At 39.0% G+C, this 24,555-nt stretch overlaps 2 protein-coding genes across 2 annotated transcripts in view; both read right to left on the bottom strand.

The window, feature by feature from the left end:
- The window catches only part of fryb (furry homolog b (Drosophila)), a 54,030-nt gene extending 51,343 nt beyond the window's left edge, over window positions 1-2,687 (bottom strand). Inside the window, exon 1 of the mRNA XM_014335438.2 lies at window positions 2,517-2,687. The gene's annotated coding sequence lies outside the window, so the exon portion shown is untranslated. The remainder of the gene's footprint in view (window positions 1-2,516) is intronic.
- A 1,503-nt stretch (window positions 2,688-4,190) lies between these two features.
- The window catches only part of rxfp2a (relaxin family peptide receptor 2a), a 40,651-nt gene continuing 20,286 nt past the window's right edge, over window positions 4,191-24,555 (bottom strand). The window contains exons 9-20 of the mRNA XM_005928120.3: window positions 19,623-19,697; window positions 19,191-19,262; window positions 16,777-16,848; window positions 16,361-16,435; window positions 13,939-14,010; window positions 13,567-13,638; window positions 13,226-13,455; window positions 9,917-10,062; window positions 9,247-9,342; window positions 8,353-8,521; window positions 7,676-7,894; window positions 4,191-6,155 (exon numbers count right to left, since the gene is read on the bottom strand). Of these exons, the coding sequence (XP_005928182.2) occupies window positions 6,022-6,155; window positions 7,676-7,894; window positions 8,353-8,521; window positions 9,247-9,342; window positions 9,917-10,062; window positions 13,226-13,455; window positions 13,567-13,638; window positions 13,939-14,010; window positions 16,361-16,435; window positions 16,777-16,848; window positions 19,191-19,262; window positions 19,623-19,697 (1,432 nt within the window). The 3' untranslated portion in view covers window positions 4,191-6,021. The remainder of the gene's footprint in view (window positions 6,156-7,675; window positions 7,895-8,352; window positions 8,522-9,246; window positions 9,343-9,916; window positions 10,063-13,225; window positions 13,456-13,566; window positions 13,639-13,938; window positions 14,011-16,360; window positions 16,436-16,776; window positions 16,849-19,190; window positions 19,263-19,622; window positions 19,698-24,555) is intronic.

The raw sequence follows: 24,555 nt of genomic DNA, 5'->3' as shown, positions 1-24,555 counted from the left end.
GCCTCAGAGCTCCATTAAATCTACAGGCGTGAAACAACGCTCCCTCAACAATTTCCTAAAATCTTAAAACAAACACACACACACACACACACACATACACACACACACACACACACACACACACACACACACACACACACACACACACACACACACACACAAAACAAACAAAACACACACAAGCAAATTCAATTAATTCTCTGTTAAATCAATACATCGACACGCCGCTCAAACAGGCTTAACAGGCCATGTAAGACAAAAACTATTTAGCTGCTCTCTGAATAATATTCGGAGAACAGCACACCCATAAAATGAGCACCTGGGGCAAAACAAACAGGGAGCGTGATGGTAAGGACTGTGTGATGATGTCTTCTGTGTATGAGTCAACTGGTGTGTCTCTGGCAGAAGAACCACGTTATGTAAGGCAGTGGGAGTGAGGTGTCTAGTGGTATCTATGGGAACAAAGAGGGTGAGGAAAGACAGAGAGCTCAGCTGACTGAGGTTCACCAGTCCAGAGTGTGAGGTCGCACTTTCTGTTGTTCACACATACGCGCGTGTGTGTGTGTGGAGATGGCTGAGCAGTTACTTTCTGGCAGATTTACTTAAACAAATAAAGGGTGGCCATGCTCATCCACACCGTACAACCCTAATTAAGCTTCCAAAAATATATTTTGGAAACTTACAGCAGCATTATACCAGATTAGTCTCTGCCACTCATGTTAAAAGTTGTCTGGAAAAAAATAAAAAAAAGGTTGTCTGATCCACTCGTCATGAGCTCCTTAGATCTGATCTCTGTGACCTGTGAGCGGGATTGAAGGGCCTGTCGACAAATAGACGGTAAAGCTTAAAAGAGCTCAGCCATTTACACTAACATGCCAAAAAACAGAGTCTCAAGTATCATAAAAGGGGTGAAAGAAACCCGATAATAGAGGGCCAAAAATTTTAAAATGATACTCTCACATGGATAGTGGCTGATAGCAAACTCTTTGTTTGAATAGCCAATATTCTCTACAACTAAATGCACAGAAACAAATGCCAATTCTAATTTTAAATAATAAAGTTTCTCTCAAAATGAATTTTTAATGTGGTTTGATGATGCTAAAAGGTAATAAATGCAGGGCTTTTTGCTCCACTACAGTGGTGCTAATGTATAAATCAGTCATGCTACAAAGGCAATTGAAGCCCGAGTGGGGCAGCGCATTATAAAGCAGCTCCACATATTAAACAGCAAGTACAAGAAAATTTAAATCTTAAAAAAAGTTTCAGATTCAAACAATTAAAGAAGGACTTCCTTAAATAAGCTTTGAATCTGTAAGAATAATCACTATCTGTGCAAATGCATTCTGCTTATTTAAAAATGAAATCAAACTAGACTGGTGTAGAGGAAACTTATTCCAAAAACACCAGTCTGGATTTCAGGAATTGTATATCTTGAAATCCAGACTGGGAACAAACTTAAGAGGATCAAAGGAACCTCAGAGAAGCACAATACTCTGACACACATGTCAAAATGTCTGTCTGTGTGTGTGTATGTGTGTTATACATAGCGTAAATCCATACCCAGAACAATAGAGTTAACTGGGTCACTCCTACTGCTGCTGCTGACTGGCTGTGCCAAAAAAGCTGGAGTGATGAAGAGGACTATGATTCATGAGAAAGAAAGGGAGTAAGCCTGAGATGTGTGAACAGTGTGAGCAGCACACTTCACCACAGCACAGTACAACACAACACATACAGAAGAGCACAAAACCCCTATTAAATATCAATCAGATTTCAAAACATTTAAAACAGTCAGCAGGGTACTGCTGCCTGCTATGATACATCCTCAAACACTGGCTTCCTCTCACAAAACATCCAAGCTGACTGCTTCTGGACATCTCAGCAATGGGATAATAACAACGGGAGACCACCCGACCTGGACTACACATTGATCCACAGCCCACAACTCTATACGTCTTCTCAATGACGAAAAACACCTCATCGGTGAGGGGTCCAAAAGGCCCAGACAGGGTATCAGACGGGCACCGGAACTGAGAGACGTGCGTGTTTTCTCTTCCAGACGTGACACACTTTTTTTTAATGCTCCCAGATTGTAATCACTGACAAGTAGCACTGCTGGTATTTACATTAGCTCCCTCGCTGATAGCTAAAGTGTAGCGTAGCCATCATAAAGTGTGATTTACTATGATAGTCGCTGTTTTAGATAAACACTGTTGCTTTAGCTAACCTGCCTCACAAAGCCGCTCGGCATTGTTCGCTGTGTTGGTGGCACCGAGGCAACTAAAGAAGCGAGTTTAGGTTAAGTCACATTCTCCTTTTCTTTCTTTTAATGGCCGACCACTGTAACCGGCTAAGCCTATGGCTAACTCAGCTGCTAAAGAGCTAGTAGAAGCCCCCCGTGGTAGTTAGAGCTATCGATGTTGTATTAAGAAATTGCTCGGTTGCCTTTGTGGTTGACACAGAGCCGTTAAACAGCACCGGGCATAGCACTGGCGAATCATTTAGATTAACTGTACCTTTTCTGCGTCGACCTCGGCCACTACAGGATCATTTCCTAGCACCAGTTCTTTGTTTATGTGATTCGGTGGCTTGTTTTCATCAATCCTCCTCGTCTCTCTCCTCCAGGAGTCGTGCCGCCTCAGCTGACAGCGCTACTGCTCGGGATGTGAGTGCCCCGCCCTTAGCAACCAATCGAACGCCAAGAAGCCGGTAACTGAGGCAAGACAAGCTTCCTATTGGTTAGCAGCTGTGTCCATAAACGTGTCGCTAGGGGCGCACCTTGGACCAAGGGCAGGACACCTGCTATGAAAGGATGCTGAGAACCGCAGGTGAGACCAAATCAAGAGAAGAAAAAGCCGTGGAAAACAAGTCCAAAGACACGTTGTAGCAGGATAACAGGCACGTGTATGATACGTAGCTGCACAAACTAATATGGAGGTGAAACAGCTTCATTTTTGTATTGTGATTATCATTACCTTTTTTTTCACCAAGAACTCCCACTGAGAACAGCGTCTCGTTTACAAAAGAAACCTGGCTAAACTAGAGACCATACAACCTAACACATCTAAAAAAATAAAAATTAAAAATAAAAAAGCTAGAAATACAACAAAATGTGCAAAATCCTACACATAATAAGATGAATATAAAATATGAGTGCTATTGTTATGGCTAAAAATAGTCATAACATAGAAGATTAAAACATTAAATGGCTTCTCAAAAGAAACACCCACAAGTGTCCTTCACTACATTACTTATTATGCTTTTAAATTGAATATATAAATATTACTTCATTCTTCATTTAAATTGATTAGAAATGTTATTTTTTGTATTAAAAATTTATAATTCTTTATTAATATTTATTAATACAAAAAAATCAGCAAGGAGGACAATTTGTATTACCAATAGCAAGTACCAATTCAGTTATAAGAAGTATTTTAGATGGTGCTATTAAGGAATAGAATTTGGTGCCACTGCAGATAGAGAGAAACACTTTTGACTACGGTTAGAAACTGTTAACATGAGCCTGGATCTGTAAAAGTTATATCAGGTATAATTTGTGCTGTGAGAAGCTGTTTTTTGTTGTTTGTGTGTGTGTATGTTTAACAGCAAACTATTAAAATGTAAGGATTTGTGACCCCAGGAATAAAGGTGCTGCACTGCTTCAGCTAATAGGAATCTTGATAAAATAAACTGAAGATAGAAGGATGTTTAAATGTAGGTCTGTTTTGTAAATTATCCCATGTCCAAAGTGACTAAAAATAATGTACAAAGTAACCATTTAGAGAAGTGTAGCTGGTAGCTATTGGTATGTGGACAGAGAGGGATACAGAGCTAAACTGGAAGTTTAGCTAGAATGGTTTTATAGAGGAAAACAATGCCAGCACTGTTTTTTGGCAATCAAGGTTTTCAGTCATGTTCATTTTATAATAGGGAAATATTCATCTCCGTATGTATGTAAATAAACATACATAAAGTACACCACTGCTTATTTTTGTTTGCGCTGTCTTCCTTTCAGGTTACAGAAAGCCTTAAAGAATGACCTACTACTGCTCATACAAAAAAGCCAAAAATATATGAATGTGCTTCATGTTAGTTCATGTCTTTTTATTGTTATTTAATTTAAGAAAAACCAATATAGAGCCTGACACCAACAAACACCATCAAAAAGCACACAACTCACACCGAGAGGATCCGTACCGAATTTTATACACTAAACAAACATATGCACATCAATACAGCATAACAGGAAATAAGGGCCTTGTTAGGATTCCATTGCTTGGCATATTAATGAGAAATGTATGCAAGTATTAAACAGCCATTTTTATTTATCTGTCCAGCTTTCCTTTTCATGTCATCAGTGTCTAAACTCCTCCACGTTTAATGATTGTCACTAAGTTAAAGGAGCCTTTAAAGGTCCATTGGTGCACTGATAAAAAAAAAAAATCAGTCATCAAAACATGAAAGAAATCTGGAAAAGTCCAGCTCCAAAGTCTCATGTGCAGATGTTGAGAGTGTCGCAATTCAGTCTCCTCATTTGTCAGTTTGTTAATTACATGTAATATGACATACGTGTACAAAATGCTTTCATCCAAGTTGTCAGTCAAATGAAGAGTTCAAAGCAGTTCTCTTAAACAGCATTACTATGGCACAAAGGGCCGGCACCATATTGGTTCAGTTTCAACATTAGTTCAGTCAAAGCAGATACAGCACATGTAAATGGAAGAATATGACATGAAAGCAAGAATTATGAGGATAGTTAAACAAGCTGATAAAAACCCAAAAAGTGATGGGCATGGAGGAATTAAAGGGCAAGAAAAAAAAGAAACCAGTAGGTAAGCAGAGATTAACTGGATAGCTCTGTATATAAAATATGTTCTTCATTAATATTATGCCACTGGTATTTGTCAGTCTCTCTGTGTTTGTCCCACAGGTTCTAAACTTCATAAAAAGTTCACCATAGGGACTGTTTAGGATCTATGTGTGTATTTTACAAGAGTCATCTAAACACTTTTCTTGATAGACTTAAGGAATTTTAAGGCAGGGATGTCAAACTCATTTTACATGAGCCACATAAAGCTCATTTTCATCTTAACTGAAATGCGCTTTTCTATCGTTTTAAAGAAGTTAACTGCACAGTCAATCCCTCCTATATCTTAACAGATTAATAAAAAGTGCAATTTAAATTGGGCATCTCCTTTTACGTGATAAAGAAATGCTGCTGTAAGTAAATAAAAAGAAATCTGTCAGAATGACTTTTGGGCTTTGACAGTAAGAAATAAATGTGTAAAATTACATAAAAATTTTTGGTAGCTCATTGCCCAGAGTGTCCTATCATTAAAAAAGTTCTGTTTTCACTGGGAGGAAGTGGGGAGCGAGGTCTTTATCAGTAGAAAAAAAGCTGTAAAACTTATGAGAGTACGGTAAAAAGTCCAAGATTTATGAGCTCCTTCAATTTCCCCAAAGCAGCCCAATGGGACTAGAGTTTTTGCCTGGCCAATTCTAGCCCCTGGGCCCTATGTTTGACACCCATTTTATGGTCTGCGCCATCCTCAGGATGGCTTGACATTAACAGTATATTTTATAAATTATGACTGGACCAGTTGTAAGATCTTGAATTTTTATATTATGTTCATTATATTTTATTAATTCAAGTGGTAAAGTGCAACAGTGGTTAGGTCTTTTGCCTCAAAGCAAAAAGGTCTGGCCTGAATGGGCTCTCTTTGGGTACTATTTGTATTTGGGTCCAAATATGTTCATGTTAGGATATTTGGTGATTCTATCCTGGATGTGGGTGTGAATGTGAACGTAAAACAATAAAAAAGGACTAGTAGCTTACAAAATGCTGTATCTTTACAAATACATCATCAGGCATAGAGAGGATCTGCGCTTATAAGTGACACCTGCTGGAGGTAAACGGGTGGCTGGTAGCACAGACCCCGTGACGTCTCCATAAAGATTGTGGACGAGGTAAGGCTTTTGCGGTCTTTCTTCAGACATAATACTCCTCCTGGCAGAGGAGTATTAGGAGTATTGCCAGTGACAGAGTAAAACTTCCACCTGCTCTCTGAAGAAGCTGGTGGTCAAGGTGTACAGAATGGGGTTCAAGGCACTGTTGATGGGAAGGATGAAGATGACAACCCAGCTGGAGATAGTGCCTAAGGAAGGAAACATTTCACAAGTGATTGAAATCTAGAGAAATATAATTGTGTTGATGCTTGTTAGCAAACTATTCAATAAAGTAACACAGTGACCTATACATACACACACACACACACACACACACACGTATATATATACATATATATATATATATATACATAGGTCCCTCATCCTATTCATGTAGTCCCTTCCGCCGGGGTTACTTGCGTAGTAGAATTCCAACAACGCCCTGTTTTTGTCTCTTGCCCACTGATGCCTTCTTGTTCCAGTAGCCCACTTTTCGTCAGGGTGCCCTGGTTCCTCAACACCTGACGCGGACCTCGTTGATCCGGGCGACGTCCGAGCCGGCATGCCTTCATATTTATCTGTCTCGCTCATGTCTGCGGTAGGCTTGCTTAGCATAGGGGGTCTAGCCTTAGGACCCTTACTGGATACAGACGCCCCAGGCAGAAATCGAATTTGCGATCCTCTGTTCCAATGCGTGTAGTCTAACCACTACGCATTCGTAAGAAGGGACAGCTAGAGATCGACGAGGTACAACATAAATGCTACGGCAAGGAGGAGTCAGGACGCCAGGTCAGGGGGGAGATATCATCACCCCCACCCGAGATTGGGTACATAGCCCCAAGTGCGATAGGAGAAGGATCGTTGAGTGCGAGAGGAACTGACCTGAAAAATAGGATCATGGCCAAGCTTGAAACCTGGATCCCCCGTAGCCGGTTACCAAGATTACGTGAAGTACCCTCAGAAGGTCTGCTAGATGATGTTAATGCAGCACTACGGACGATACCTACAACCACGATTACCGACACTAACAAGCTGATCTACAATACGGCAGCAGTGATCAGTGAGATGCTTGGCTACAAGTTGAACAGCCACAAGGGGCAGTACCCTCCATGGAGAAGGAGGCTAGAGGGCAAGATCAAAGTAGCACGGAGGGAGGTTAGCCAACTAACGGAGTTGCAGAAAGGTGCGGCAAAGAAGGTGCATATATGATATATACACACACATATATAATACACACACACACACACATACACACACACACACACAACATACACACACACACACACACACACACACACACACACACACACACACACACACACACACACACACAACACAATATTATATATATATATATATATTATTAGTTATATATATATATATATATTGTTGTGTGTGTGTGTTGTGTGTGTGTGTGCTGTGTGTGTGTGTGTGGTGTGTGTGTGTTGTGTGTTGTGTGTGTGTGTGTGTTGGTGGCTATAAGCGCTAGTGACTGTATCTATATATATATATATATATATAATATATATTATAGTACACCATAGTTATATATATATATATAGATAGATAGATAGAGATATATAGATATAGATATATATAGAGATATATATAGATATATATAGATATATATAGATATATTATATATACACACACACACATACATACATATATATACAGTTAAACCTCCAAGATACTATAAGTACTATAAGGCAGCTGTTTCACTTCTTACCAGGGATCTCCACCTCCAGCAGCGAGAGGACTTTCACCAAAAATATTGGAATCCAGCAGAGGGCGTCAGAGAACACGATGAAGAAAAACCTGTTGGCCACAGCCACATCTCTGTGCAGTCCGCTCCTCAGGTCGGTGGCATTGATGCCGGTTTTATAGATGGAGCAGAACATACTGGAGTAGGAGAATACAATCACCAGGAAAGCCACCAGGTTTAGACCTAAAGAGATACAAATGCTTTTCATGCTGGCTGGGACTATATCAAACACCGTTATGCAGTTCATACAGTATTAAATACAGTATTTAAGTGGTTTTGAACACAGGACAGTTCTGCTTCACAGATTTGTACTGCGTAGTTTTTTTTTACTTTACACTTTGTATATTCTGTGATAATGAACAATTTCACATTTCTTTAGGTGTTTAAAGTTTAAATGGAAGATTGTCTTTCTTTTCTGGAAAAGACAATTTTAAAAAAAGATTTTACTGAACTCCAATTCAATTCAATTTCATTTATACATCACCAAATCACAGCAACAGTTGCCTCAAGGTGTTTTATGTTGTAAGGTAAAGACCCTACAATAATACAAAGAATTATTCCCACTTCTGAGTGCTGTCTCTTACTTATGTAAGTATAAAATATGGAATGAAAATTCATGAAAAACAAAATCTTCTATTCACCCAGAAAAATCCCTGTGGAATATCCTTTGGCAGTAGGTTTTTCTTGCCTGTCAGAGTGCAGGGGAAAGCAGACCCCATTACGTCCGTAGTAGTTCCCAAAGACGTCCTCATTCATTAGGGGCACGGCTGCAATAATAAACCCCAGCAGCCAGATCGAAGCCAGGACCACCTTAAAGCAGGACAACATACATGCTGTCAGGATTTCACACAAAGTACTCTTCAAATTCCCCAAATAAGAAAAGTTATGACTGCCTGCGTTTCCAAACTCTAGTTGACATTTATTTAATCAGATTTCAAACATTTGGTTCAATGAAGTTGCCTCCTGCTGACTGACGAGTCCCTTTACATTCTGCCCCTGTGTGGACAACCTGGGAGAACAAGCAGTAGGTCTTTTAATTCTTTACTGGTGGATGTGAGGTGGGTGGAGGCATATTTACAGTAAATGGCTGACTCTTAGACTTGGTTCAAAGCACTAAAATGATTATTAGACTGTAGTAAATCTGGAAATGGTCAATATTTTGGGGATGGTGATGTTCAGGGGTTACTTTATACTTCATACCAAACCAGTAGAACAAAGGATATCTCTCTTTTGTTCTTCACACAAACTGTTTTCCCTTACAGCTAAGATTACTAGTGGACTAAAATGAGCTACATGCACTTTACACCTAATGAAGGCATGAAGCTCCCAGCAAACAGTTTTTGTGCTGATGTTAATGCCAGAGGAGGTTTGGAGCTCTGCAGTTACTGAGTCAGTGAGCGTTGAGGACTTTTGTGCAGTGTGTTCTTCAGCAGTTTTTCTTCAAAATAAGAGTGACGATTACTTTGTAGACAAAGACAACAGTTGGATGACATTCATCAGGCACATTGTTCCCCATTTTGAAAAGTGCAACTTACCCCTGTCTGAAATTTGCCTGGGCGCAAATTTCTAAAAGGGAAAACAATGACAAGGAACTTCTCCAGAGTCAGGTAGGTCAGGAGGAGAACAGAGACCTGAGGAGAAACATGCACCGCAAATAAAAACAACATGTTTTTAACTTATAAACTGAACACTGCTTTGAATATTGGCTGCACTCTTATTAGTAGAACCTCTATTATGACAGAGGAATCAACATGCAGAGGATGGAACTTGGGTTCACATCATTTATAAAGTCAGTCTAATGATGATTTATCCTGGAAAGTGCATAAAGTTCTGAGACGGGTTGTTAAACTCCAGCTGAGGCTTGTTATGTCTCCATCTGCAACAGCTAAAAGCAATGAGTGAGAGTGAATTATAAACACGTTTTTAAAGTAAAAGAGAGCATAATATGAGTACTTTACTCTGCAAACATGATATTTATATAATGCAGAGCCGAAACAAGCTGATACAGCCAGTGAGCGGAACAAAAGATGATTTTAATCTTGAAGCTACTTTAGCTGAAAACAGCAGGGCAAAAGTACAAGCAAAAAGCGAAGGATGTGCAAGTGCAACTCCTTGTGATGTGTCAGTTTTACAGTACAGATCAGTTTGTCTCAATCTGCATGCATATTTGCGTGTGTTGAAGTGTGATATATACATGGGCAGTACCTCTGAGGAGAGCATGGCGAGGAATCCAATGGTCCGACACTCCGCACTTTCCATCCACAGCAGGGCGTTACGGTTGTACTGACCGCGGAATTTTACATCAGATACGCCAACAAAAAACAGGTACACGCCCATGAGGCAGTCAGCACCTGGATGATAAGGATGACATCTATGAGTCTATTTACAGGCAGATGTGCCCTGTGTGATTATAAGCCCATCTGTCAGCTACATCCTTACGAAAAACAGTATCATAATATTTTTTAAGTCACCACAACAGGCAAGATTAATGGAACCACAAGCATGGATGGATCTTGCTATATGCAGATAGGTGGGTTGGAAAGAAATTAGGTAAGCATTGACTAAAACTGTGTGTAAAATCTCACCACTAGATCTAGATGCACTAGATTGCAGTCAACTCTTTTCTTACCCCTCCCAATTCAAGTGCATAATCTTAGGTATGGTGGCCACTCTAGGACAAACAGCTCTGGTGTCTGTTCATCTGTAGGGAGTGTAGGCTGTCAGTCTGCTGTCAGTTTGTTTGGTGTCTATTAGGAGACTGTAAAACTTATTAAAGGACTCCGATATGAGTCGATGAGACAGTGAAGCTCACGTCTGATGACAGCGATACTGAAGTGATTGTTGTTTGAGATATGCTAAACTTTTCTGTTGGGAAATGCTGTTGTTAGCTGCTGTTAGTCATTAACATTAACATTAGTGAAACTTCCTTTATAGTGGCTCTAACAGACACCTCATGAAGGTGCAAGAATATAAACAAACTGTTTATGAGAAGGAAACTGTGATTTTTTGGATACATGATGTTAGCTTATAACCAGCTGTTGTTGTTGGTGGCTTCCACAAACCGATGCATGCTCCTTTGTATTTTTAATGGATAAAATCAGAATTTTTGAGAACAGATCAATTTGTTGGAAGATGTAATCACACACTAATCAAAGTATATTTATGAGTACCACATGAACCCTCTGTGTCCTGTGTAATTACTTATTAGAATATTAGAAATTAAACGTAAAGCATATTTTCAGTCGTTGTGGTTAGCATCTTAATTTTAAGAAGACTATGGCAATCTAAATTTATACTTACTAATAGCTGCACAATAATCTCTTCTTCACTAAGTTATTACCGCTGTAAAAACATGATTCCCTGTAACCAAAGACACCCCTGGATTAAAAATGCAATTTTAGTGAGATGTTAAATGCATTATAGCTGCTAAAGTTTCACAAATTTTGATATATTTATTGTTAAACCTCTCAACCCGAGGTTTGGGGGGTGGGGGTCTGCTCAAACAATCTCTGAGTGACTGTGAATTTCTTTAATGATCTGACAGGACCTCAACTGCATTTTAAGAGGCATTTCTCACAGATTCAAAATTGACCTCCATTTATTAATTACGGATCTGAACTCAAGCCCACTTGCTTCTCACATCTAATCTATTATATCAAATTTTTAATGTTCCTAGAAAGCCCGTCCTTGAGTTAGATGATTATGTTTCTTTACTTATTCATTAATGACAGAGTAAATAAACAAAAAAACAAAAACAAAAGAACAATCTGCTCCTCACATTAAAGACGCAACTATCTGCAATCTCCAAAGAAAAGGTGCTCCGTAAATAATGTACAAATAAGACAAAGTAAACAATTTAAGAAGTACAGCAGAACAAAAAACCAAAAACCTGCATGGTTTGCAGCAAACATCTTCATTTCCTTTTCCCTCCAACTCAGTCTTAGTGAGTTAGTCTCTTGTTTTTGTTTTCTCTAACACAATGCTGTTAGATTTCTGACATTAAATTAAAAAAAAAAAATTAAACATGTTTTTACTTCTGGAAACAAACCAAGTGGAAACAATTTTGCCTCCAGACAGTTTTGTTCATATTGTGACAGTCTAATATAGCCACAATCCCATGGTTTGATTGGACAATCCCATATGAGCGAGCCATAGACAACAGAGTGGTTAAAGAACTCCCTCTAAAGAGGAAGCAACCTCAAGTAGAAACAGACTCAGGGAGGGAAGCTTTTTACCATGAGGGGAGACGCAAACTACAATCCCAAATCCAGAAAAAGTTGGGATCCTGTGTAAACACAAATACCAATCTCATAAACCCATAGTCACGTGCTATTCACAACAGAACACAAAAAACAAAAGGAAGTGATACTAAAAAGAAACAGCTGCAGAGACTTTTTGCAACTCATTGGGATCACTGGCAACAAATCAGAAACATGAGTGGGCATAAAAAGAGCATCTCTGAGAGGCAGAGTTTCTAAGAAGTAAATATGAGCAGAGGTTCACAAATCTGTAAAGAAAACCAACCACAAATTGAAGAATTTTAGAACAGTTTTCCTCACTGCAAATTTATGAAGACTTTGGATACCTCACCAGTTACAGTACAAAATATCATCAAAAGATGCATCTGGAGAAAAATATCAGTCCTGGATGCCCATAATCTGCAGGTCCTTAGACTTTACTGCAATAAAAACAGACTTGATTTTGTCATGGAAATCCCTGCATGGGCTCAGTAACACTTCCAGATTTCACTGTCTGTGAACACAGTTCATTGTGCCATCCAAGAAGGTTTAAAGCTCTATGATGCAAAGAACAAGCCATATGTGAACATGATCCAGAAATGCTACCATCTTCTCTGGGTCAAAGGTCATTTAAAATGGACTGAGGCACAGCGGAAAACTATTCTGTGGTCAGACAAATTGAAATTTAAAATTCATTTTGGAAAACATGGATGCCTGGCTCTCTAATGGTATGAGGGTACATTAGACCCAGGATTGCCGAGTAGCTAGAGTCCTCTGTCAGACAAGAATGGGAAAAGGCTACACTTCTAAAGGTCCAGCTGCTGGTTTCCTCAGGTCCCAGACTTTTATGGACTGATGTTAAATGAAGGCAGGATGCTATACACTGGTAAATTTTGCTATCATCGATTTCAAAATGAGCTGATAGTTTATCTGGAACTTTTTCCTTATTTCATTTCTGCATTCTGTTTTTATTTCCACTTTACAAAACATCCCAGTTTTTGCATTTTTGGAGTAGGCTTTGCAACAGTGACATAGAAAGGCACAGGGAATGTGAAAGAGGAGAATGAAGGAGAAGTGTGTAGATTGGGAAGTCTCCAAGCAGTTTGATCCCATCCCAGTATAACAAACTTCTTCATCCTGTTTCATTGGATAGAAGCAAGGCTAAGCTGACTTATTCACTTTCCAAAAGAACAGCTTGACATTTAGATTTATTGCTGCTTTTACAAGTACATTTATTTTGCGAGACTGTCTCACCCGGTGCTACGTTGTTACTCACAGCAGAGAACTTTGATGCAGGCAGCATGCAGGTTGTTCTCAGCACGAATCAGCGACCTCATGCCGATGACAAACAGATTACCGAAGCAGGTGATGAGGGCCATGACCCAGACAGACACCCGCAGCACCATGTTAGCCAGGAGGTCCTCAAAAGAAGAGATGCCATCTGTGTTGGGTTTACAGGACCTCACATGAGGTGCATAGGAACAGTACTGAAACTTCTTGAAATAGCTTGTAGAGAAAAGAGAAAAATTGTAAAAAACAAACAAAAACACAACCGACAAAGAAGAGATGACAAAACATGCTGGTTCTTCTGAAGTGACAGCTGTGTGTTACACATACATGTGGGAGAGGTTCTTCATGGGAAGGAACACCTTAGTCTGAATATCTGCGATCTCAATTCCCTCCAGCGCTCTGTAGGAAATAACAGATTTCACCACCGCACTAGACTACAGCAAACTCTGAAGACCAATTTCAGCATTAAGACATCAAAGTGAAGAAGCCATTAATGCATTAGAAAGATATTCTGGAGAGTCCCAGATGACTTCAAAGAAGTGTTTGAAGATTTAAACTAGTATTCATGATTGAGGTTAGAATAACGTTTAGAGGAAAGTTATTAAAATTAAGCATGTAGTTGTGATGTTTGAGGCTCAGGGCAATAAAGGTCCTCACATGTATAAAAACAGACAAACGTGTGTATGTCAGAGTACTTACAGAGACTGAAGATGTGTCAGGTGGTGGAAATGGCTTGGATGAATACGGAGGAGAGGATTATGGGAGATATTTCTGAAACAAGAAACAGGTGATAAACAACAAAGCCTGTCAACATGAAATATAACAAATGGCCAAATGACAGTACATTCCTGACATCCTTGATTGTTTAAAACAAGTAAAAAAACAGGTCTGTGTCCACACATTACACCTGACATTAGATACAGAATGCTTTCTGCACTTTTCCCCCTGCTCAGATTACGTAGTTTAGAGTAGATTTAAAGTCTTCTTTAGAGGGCCTGAATAACTACAAGCCAGAAATGTTGCAATGAACAATGGCAGGATAGATCTGTGCAATAGCATATTTTGATACTTTGACATAATATATTTTTTCCTGCTTTGTAAGTCGCTTCACGATGGACACGATGGGTCACTATCTATCCCAAGTGGTCCAACGAAAGAACAGTGGTGAACCAGCGGCAGGGTCATTGATGCACGTGGGAATCGAAGGCTGGCTTGTGTGGTCCGATCCAACATATGAGCTGTTGTACTGCAAACTGATGAAAACATGTCAGAATATACTGTGCATCACAGTTTGTTGTGTATTGTGCTGCATTTTCACAGATCATTCATGGTACCCATGTTGACCATGCTGCTTTTTGGACCCAGTGTGTCCACTGCAAGGCACCAAAAAGCAAAAAGTAGCACAATGATGAGTTTGAGGTGTTCACATGGCCTCCAAATTCCTAAGATCTCAATCCAATCGAGCACCTGTAGGATGTGCTGGAGAAATAAGTCTGATCCATGGAAGCGCCACTTCACAGTTTACACGATGGAAGGATCTGTTGCTAACATCTTGGTGCCAGATACCACAGCACACCTTCCGGGGTCTAGTCGAGTCCAACCCTTGATGGGCCAGGCCTGTTTTGTCACTGAAAGGGGGATGCACTCCATTGGATGTGTTACTGTATGTGCATTATGTGACATCGAATGAGGGCAGCAGATTGTCCCAGATGTGGAGGGTTGCCCCTCCTTTCCCAAAAAAAGGTCTTCAGCTGCTGCTCATAAACAGGTTTGTCTCAAGGTTCATTCATTTTGATAATTTTTTCCCCTTCAGCACTAAGAGGCAAAAGTACAGAAATGTTGTTTTTACGTAATAAGTGGAAGATTTGAGTATGCATAGAAAAGGCTGAGACATTTTATACATGCGATTAACACTACAGAATCAAAACAGTCCATATGCCTTAATGCATGACACAATGCATACGAGGAGCAGCTCTAAAACTGTGAGTTACACGGACGATCAGCGTTAACCTTGTAACGCTGAGTGTATCATATTTGATTTGATGAGCTTTTGAAACCGCTACATCAGAGAAGTCAAACTCATCATACATTGTGGGTCACATACAGCTGACTTTGAGCTTAAGTGGCCCAGACCAGGGAAACTGCCCTTTCTGTCAAGAAACTACCGAATCTCCTTCTGAAAGGGTGGGCCGGTCTGAATGAACGTTTGCGTTATCATACACACAGCGATTATTAACTTCAATATGTCAAGATTTGTTAATACATTTATAAAATTAGATTTATACATTTCCATTCTTTGAATATTCCTCTATATCATGTTCATTTCATCATGCCTCTGCAAATGCAATGTTATGTTCTCTGTTTGTTTCGTGTGTCACCTGTAAGTCACCAAAACTTGTATCCATGACAAAATTTGGCTCAACTCACATCTAAATACAGAGTGAAGAATTTGAATAAGTGCTGCAGGTTTAATAATAATTTGTTTATCCTTTATTTGGAAATTAATTTTGTTACAACACTTGAATTAATAATAAAAGTTTAGGAGTGCTAGAAGAAGCTAATGAGAGCCTTGTTCTCTCATTAGTAAAAGGTAAAGTACAGCACTGTAAAAATTAGTATTTGAATAAAGTAATACTTAAATATCAAGTAGAAAAAAACCCTACTACATACTGCAGTTGATGCAGGATTTTACTGCCTGTCTTCAGTTTGTAAATATTTCTTATGTTACATTATATCATTTTCCTCTCACATAGTGAAAAAGAAGCTCAAAATACCACTAAATGAAACTGAAGTAAGAGGATTAATGGAGGATTATATAGAATTGGCACATAAATAAACTCAGTTTATTTAAAAATATGATGCTTGCACTTATTATTTTAACTCAATGCAACAGTTTCGTGATTGATTTTTCTTTTACATTATAAATTCTTTCTTTCAGAGCTTCCAACAAAAATAGTTTTATTCTGCATCTGATTACAGCCACCATGTAAGAACAAGTCACATTCTCAGAAACCTTCACAAAGTTATTTTTTCTTAATCCTACTTTAGACCTTGTCCTAATTCACTCCTGTTATAAAACCCACATAATGACGAATGATTTTCCACACTATCATTTACTCACAGTTTAAGGAGGGATTTGGAGAGACTCTTGAAGGTGTTTTTTGGCAGCTCCCTAATCCTGTTCCTAGACAGATCCCTAAAGAGGATGAAAGAGAAACAAGGGAAAAATTAAACCTCCTGACTCATTTTATAGCACATTTACATTTTTCTCATTCAATTCCAAACATGGACAGTGTAAACATGCATAGAAAACAGCAAAGGCTTTAAATAAATGCGCAGATACATAATGTTTGCATGAAATTCTACACAGGTTTCTTTTCTTACTCATCCCTGACACTTCATATCTCATCAGAACAAAACCTCTCTAACACCAGCCTCACCAGAATCTCTTTGAGTGAACTTGAAGACAGTGGTGTATATTTATTTATTTATTTTGACATGGTTTTACTGACTTTCTGTGAATATGCTCTTACTCACAGTTCGGCCAGCTTCCACAGAGACTGGAAGGTGTTTTCAGGAATTGTCCTAATCCTGTTGTCTATCAGTAACCTGAAGAAGGCAGAGCTGCTGTCAGAAACCATGCAGAGAGCTGCAAAGTGCTGTTGGAAAACTGGTATAAATGGATACAATCTCATTTACTTTAGTCAGTCTTAAGCATGTCCTCAAAGTTTGCATGACCCTGCTTAGGCCTCCGTACTCACTGAACTTCATGTGAATCCTTTCCTCTAATTCAGCTCATTTCACTGCCAAACCTCATGGCTCATCTCCTCTCAGCCCTATGTTGTGTTTTTATTTGTGGAGTTTAAAAATGCCGCACATGCATTCATTTGAAACAAACCTTGATTGCACTTCTGTCTAGATCTCAGTTTAACCTCCTCTGAGGCACATGAGCTGCTCTGGTAGGTCCTAAAAACAACAGGCTTTACTGTTGGGCTTTGCAGGGCCATTTGTGAAACAGCAAGTCGGCAACCTTGGTGAGGTCAGGGATGCAGCATCCACCAAGGAGATTGAGACTTGGCTCACCGAAGTGGAAGAGCTTAAATTTAAGTGTATGGCATTTGTCTGGCTTCTGTTGGTGTATGAGGTGATCCTGTTGACAGTGGGAAGCAAAAGATCCATATACATAATCCACTGACCCTATAGTTGAATCAACAGACATGGTGTTCTGGCAGATGTGGTGACAAGTGAATGAATAGGTGCCATCCCACAAGCTCACTATCACATGGTAGTGACGGACCTGGAATAATAACCTGGCAGACTAAAACCCAGAGCATTAATTTCTGTTTATGTCCTATTTAACCCAGTGACCCTCCACATCTGGGATAAAAATAAATGAAGAGCACAATGTGTCCAGGAAAAGCTTTACTTAAGCATATTCTCCGGAGCTGCTGGGTCTAGTGACATGATTGCATGCCGAGGCCAACTCCAAGTATGACTGCAGGAAAAGAGCTGGTGAGAAGCCTAATTAAGCCAAGATCAGCAGGCCTGCTACCACAGTGTAATTTTTGGCCTGAGCCAAGTTTCCAAGCAAGTGTAGGCCAGGCCTGATAGTCACATTTAGTTGCGCCAATTTCTAGTTCTATGCTTGTTTGACCAATTTCTTAAAGATCTGATTGCACAGCAGAATTTGTTTTGTTAATTAATAAAATAAATAAAAAGAAAACAAGTGTGTCTGAGGGTGGGCGCACCAAGGGGAGAGAACAGGAGATGAACTTAGGTGAACAGATAAAATAAAATGAATAAAACATAATTAAAGGATTAAAATGGGAGATTTTCTAAAAACTTAAGGCACTTAAGTCCCTTAAGGATGATTAACTAACTGCAGTGATATATGAAAAGTCCATCATTTCTAATGTATTTCTTGTAAACACAACATTAACTGCGTTTAGGCACAACTGAGACCTCAGAGATATATTAAACATGCACAAACACATCCTCATTACACTTAACTAACACTTGCTGTAGACTAACAATGCAACAGCTGTAATATTGTATCTATATCACATTCTGTTATAGTTCTGACACGAGCAACATTTCAACAAGTGATTCTTTTTACTGTGGACACTTTGTAAAATGCAAAAAATGAAAGACACAAACTTTTTATTTAATTGTTTATCTACTACTTTGAATGGCTGTGGGGGGGTCTTGACTTATGCATAGTTTTGTCTTTGTTGGGCCATTGTGTTTGAAACACCTGCTCTACTGGGTTGAGATGTTGAGAGGCCATGTCCAAGAAACCAGTTCGAAGTGATCTGAGCCATGAGAAGATGGGTGCACTGTGGTCATGGTCAGCAACAATACTCAGGTAGGCTGTTGTGTTTAAACAATGCTCCACTGGTCTGAAGGGACACAACGTGTGCCAAGAAAATATCCCCAACACTATTCCACCACTAACCCGAGCTTTGACACAAGGCAGGATGGATCCATGCTTTCTTGTTGTTAATGCCAAATGCTAACATCCAGATGTTGCAACAGAAATCATGACTCATGAGACCAGACAACATTTTTACAGTCTTCTTTAGACATCCCAAAAACTTGATTATGTTCATCTGGGCGTAGCGTTTTCAGTGGGAGAAACGTTTTGTCACTCATTCAAGTGACTTCTTCAGCCTCGTGACATTCATTTGAACTTCAGCAGGTCGTCTTGACCATGTTTTCATGCCTACATGCACAGAGTTGCGGCTATTTGTTTGGCTGATTAGATATTTGTGTTATTGAGTAGTTCAACAAGTGTACCTAACAAAGTAGCTGCTGAGTATATATGCAGCATCTGAAGATCAAAAAACACCTCTCGTTACCTTATCTTTTGGGAAACTTTCTGTGTGGTGCGCAGATGTAAACCCTGAGCTTTCAGCATTCTTATTGAACTTTTAATAAAGCAGGATACTCACAAAACTTCAAGCTTGCTGCATGTCTTTAAGATAGAGTAGTTAAGAGTTTGAATCTGGTTTCCCTCAAGATCCCTGAGAGTAGTGAAAACAGGAGGAGAGGGAAAATAAAAATGTACATTTACTAAACATACAAATATAAGGGAGCAATTTTCATAGATTTTTGGTAAAAGTTATGAAAGAAAAAATAAATGGAATATTTTTTCTTGCACTTAATCTGCTCAGAAAAAAATAAAGTAAATCTGAGCAGCCCCAGAGATATCGGCTGACTCAAACCGTCATGCAACTCAGTATCACCTCTATAATACCAGTTTAATTTGTTATTTATATATGCAAACAAGGACAAACACACATCAGCATAACTGCTACACTTTTTAGTGCACTAACATCACATGCACTACACACCTGCATGCACACAAGTACACTCTCACTCACAGCCAGTCCAAGGCAGGCATGTGTTGACAGAAGCTTGGATGAGGAAGCTGCTGCAGTGAAGTGTTCACCATGGACCTGAAGGGGGGAGGAAGACATTTAATCGCAAAACTTAATAGGACCGAACAGAGTTGTAGAGTGACTACTAAACAGATGTAAGGCTTAGACTGTGACTTTTAAGAGCCAAATTACTCCTGGACTTCTTGTCATCCATATATAAATGTGCTGATCCTCAGAGTGTAGGATCGGGGGTCAGTCAAGCAAAAGTGAGTCAAAAGTCAGACAGACAGCAGGAAGCAGCAACATGTTTGCATGGAAAAATGTTCACATGTCATATACTTGACTCATAACTTTATTATCTTTGTTTATGTACAGGCTGTTATTTCACCAGCAAGGCAGGCTGTAAATTCTAAAAAGAAAAGTTAGTGTATACACGACATTATCACACAGTTTATATGACTTTGGGATGTTATTAAATTATGTCCCAGGAACTTTTATATACATTTTGAAAGGTAAGCATTAGAGATGGCACGATAGCACTTTATGTCCGATACCGATATCATAAATTTGGATATCGGCCGATACCGATATGAATCCGACATAGTGTGTTTTTTAATCAATAAAACTATTTTTTTAATATCTTGCTGCTTTTTGTATAAGTTCATACTTAAGTTAAAAAAAAACTAAAAAAAAACACTAAAGCTATTCTGTTATATCTGTATGCAAAAAATGCACTGCACCCAAAATATTTCATAGTTCAGCAATACTGATCAATCTAATAAACTTAACCCTACTCCATCCTCCCTATTCTGGTATTTTAAAGAGTAAGCAACCTAACTAATAGGGCTCTAAAACTCCCAGCAAAAAAAAACAAAAAAAAAAAAACAGAAAAAAATAAGGAACCACCCTCCACCTCATGATGCTTAATCAACGTAATCAACTTTAATTTGATGCAGTGTGAAAAAAAATGCACAGAAATAAATTATTTTTCAAGAATTATTAAATAGATTCAACATCTTTCTTTAACAGAATTGCAGACTGCACAGATGGTACCTTCCCAAAGGAAAAAGTAATATAGCTTACTAGGGTATATTAGACTTAATAGTTACTATATACAGTAATGGACTTATTTACATTTTACATCAGATTAAAACTTTCGGTGTAAGATTCAGATAATTATTTAATAAAAGCTCGACATATTAAATGAGAATAAGAAAGAAAAGTATGTCTTTGTGCCCCCTTCTCCCTGTTCATGTCCTATCGGCCCCCCTGGCTAAACTTTGCTAGATCCGCCCCTGCACAGTCACCAGCCGTCAGCTACATAGAAAAGGATCCTGGTCTAGAAAGTAATATTAAATAAATTTTAACAACAGATTATCAAGCTTAAATGTGCTGCTGTTATTCAGCCGCTGGTTTCCTCTTTCTGGTGCAAAGTGGGAGATAAACAAACAAGAGACACGGACTCGCGACAGAAAAGCCGATCAACTGATCATTAATCAGTTTCATGATTGAAGTAGCAGCAGGAGAGGGAGGGGGAGAGAAGAGGCAGTCGCTCCATATATCGGTTGTTAAGCTTAACGCGGGAATGCTTTACAAACATTCAGAGATGAACTTACACACTTGCTTTACTTCTCTCTGGGATCACTTCCTCGGAGATGAAATGCTGGTTTGGTAGCGAAGCTACAAATACACAAAGCCGCTCTATCACGTGAGCACACTGCTCCAACGTGGTACGGTTATGAGGAGAGTTACGCCGTGTCGAAAGTTTTGTGAGGTGCTTTTTTGATATTTAATGGATCGGATTACATTTTTTATTTCTCTCCGATATCCGATCCAGTAATTTACGTCAGTATCGGACCGATACCGATACGTAATATCGGATCAGTCCATCTCTAGTAAGTATATTTGCATTTACAAAAGAATGTCCACCCACGAACCTTTCAAAATAAAGTTACAGGTACATCTTTGCTGAGAAAATCAGAAATTCTGAGTATTTTTTTTCTCTCCATGAAGTTGAAGCTTGATTGTTTTGCACGGACCTGTTTTATCCAAAAGGTTACAGTTCCTTGAGTTGTATCTTTTGTTCATATCACACAGGTGGATGTATTACATTTATTAGAGGCTAATTAACTAAATGATCTTGCAGCCATTGTTCACCTGCTATAAAACAAGGGGTTGAAACTGGAGCATTTTTATCCAAAGCATGGCCGGAGAGACCAAAATGCTATGACCTCAAAGAAGATACACATCAAGCTTCTCATCAGTGATAGAAAAAGGTCTCTTCTAAATCACTTCTCGGGAAAGGAACACATGTCCAGATGCTTTGGGTGGGCTTAGACATATCCGCATTTCACCGCGGATGACTGGAAAACTCCATTTTCTGATGAAACCAAGTTTTTGGTTTCTACCAGTAATAGAAGTCTGAGATGTACAAGACAGAGAATGATATGGCAGCGCATCAAGCCCACACTGAAATGAGGTGGTAGGAATATTCAAGTGTAGGGATGTTTTGCCAGTTCTGGACTTGGACAGTTGTGTCAAACTGACTTCCCTCTAACCAATGAGAAGCGTGCTTCATTCCTCAAGAAATATGCTAGATACATAAGTTCTTCCAAGGCAGGAATGACATATGCTCACAACTGCACTACCAAACAATAACAGAATGGATGTACCAAACTGTTCACTGTAATTTTCTTTCTTCAAATCTCTGCTGATGCTGAGATGAACAAAAGAAAAAAAATCAGACATTGAGCCAGCTATATAAATGGTAGCTGATGGGGCTTTAACTATGTGGAGTAAAAAAATCCCTATTTGCTTAAGAATTATGGCACAGGCAGACCTCAACTCTGAAACAGTTTCCATATCAAAACAATGTTCAATATTTTGGGTGGCAACACTTCAGCGGGCAGTAAGGACAAGGGACTCTGATTCCAAAGATGAATGGGGAATCAAATGAGAGACATATGGTCATCCCCGTCTAACAGTCCCTCCGTGGAAGTGCAAACACTCTTTGAGGAGGCAGGTGGAGTGAGAACACATTTTATGTCTGAAACATAAACATTAAAAGGGTTATTTCGTGAGACGGATACCTGTTGTGGATGGATTTAAGAAAACATGCAGAGAATGAGCCAAGCAGACGCAGCTCAGGGTGACAGGTCTGAAGTTGATTTCCAAGAAATTGTATTGTGAGAACCAAAATCACGTTCTCATGTCGTGGAAAGAGCAGCAGCTAGGGTTGAGCTAGGCCAGGTCTATGAGTCAGAGTGGACAGAGTAGAAGGAATTAATCTAAAGGGAACGATGGGCGGAAAATAGGTAAAGACAGATTGAGCATTACCTAGTGTAAATTAATCCAGGGCTTTAGGACCTGACCTCCTGAGACCCTGCGTCGTATGGGTACATAACGTTTTGGCTTTTCTGCACCTTATACGTCATCCTGCTCAGTAAAGTGTTTAATACTTTGTTGATATTAAGCCATTGTCCCCATAAGATGACTTAATATCTGTTAAAAGATTATGATTTTATTTTTTTTACATTATCTGATCCAACTAAACCCAAACAGCTGGGAGAAATTAAAAATCCTTCCCAAACGACAGCTCAGGTTTCAGGTCTGGGTTAAATGGCTGGTTTCACAGACTAAGCTCAAATTAAGCCAGGCCTCAATGTGGATTAGTTAGCCTACTATCAGCTGCCCTAAATTCAGCTTAGTTAATCAGAAGTGTGTCATGGCCCAGGATATTGGACTCTTTGGAATATTTGGCCTTGTTTACTAAAATCTTCGATCATCAGTTCTCAGTTTGGTTATAGCGTTTATTTTGTTTTGCTCTTAACTCTCATTTTGGTTTGTATTAGAGGTTGTTTTTTTAATCCTTTAGTGTTTCATGTCAAGTGTATTTATTTGTCTGCATTTCTCTGTTTAGTTATTGTTTCTAACTTTCCATTTTGTTTGGGCAGTTATTTGTCCCGTGTCTTGAGTTTAGTTTTACTTCCTTCCTCTTGTCTCGCTGACTTCATTGTCTTCAAGCTGTGTCTTGTTTACCTTCTGCTTTCACTTACCCTGATGACCTTAGAGTATGCGTATGTGTATAAATAGACTCGTCTTTCCTTGAAGCCTTTCCCACGGTGTCTGTTGAATCATCGCTGTGTCACTGCTCGTTTGAAGAATTTGGATTTCATTTTTGTCCCAATGTGCCCTGCCACCACCTTCAATAAGAAGTTTGCCTTTTGTTTGATGATTTTATCTCCCGAGTCTGCTTTTAGGTCCTTGAACCAGCATTATGTGACAAAATCAATGCCTGTTGTAAGACATTCATAAAAACCCAAAATAAAAGATGAAACATCATCGTTGGTACAAGTCTTGAGAGAAACCAGTGGCAGAGGCAAACATTCAAAAATATTTTAGTGAGCATGAAAAAAATAAAAGGAAACAAAAAAATTCTGTTAATCCATGAAATTGTTGTTGATAATCAAAAACATGTAACTGCAACTGAGCAAAATAAAAAGAGAGGCTGAATCCACTTTGCTGTGACTTCAGTGGAAATGAAACTACAAGAACAATAGTTATCTCATATTTCTTATATTCATAACATCAATTATTTTGAAAGTTCTCTACTCTTAGAGACAAACCTTGTTCTGCATCACTTAAAGCCAGGCCGGTTTTTGACTAATGAATAAAATGAGTGGGTGTAGAAACCAAGAATATGGAAGATATTACATAACTATCAAAGTGAAAGATTCCAGATGACGAAAACCTCAAAGTGATCTGAAGTGCACTGGAATTAGCGGCTTCATTTTTGTCCTGACAGGCCTCCGTACTGCAAGCTAGCTCCCTCATAAGCAACAGTAATATGAAGTTAAACATGCATTAAACTTAATTCTTAACATTAATCATAGATTTACTCTCACCTTTCCTCTTGCAAATAGCTTGCATTGTAGCA

This window comes from Haplochromis burtoni, unplaced genomic scaffold (genome assembly GCF_018398535.1).
Source record: "Haplochromis burtoni strain Fernald_Lab_line unplaced genomic scaffold, NCSU_Asbu1 Contig_109, whole genome shotgun sequence".
Taxonomy (NCBI): Eukaryota; Metazoa; Chordata; class Actinopteri; order Cichliformes; family Cichlidae; genus Haplochromis; species Haplochromis burtoni.
Note: the sequence above shows the minus strand (reverse complement) of the source record. Positions and strands in the feature narration are given on the sequence as shown.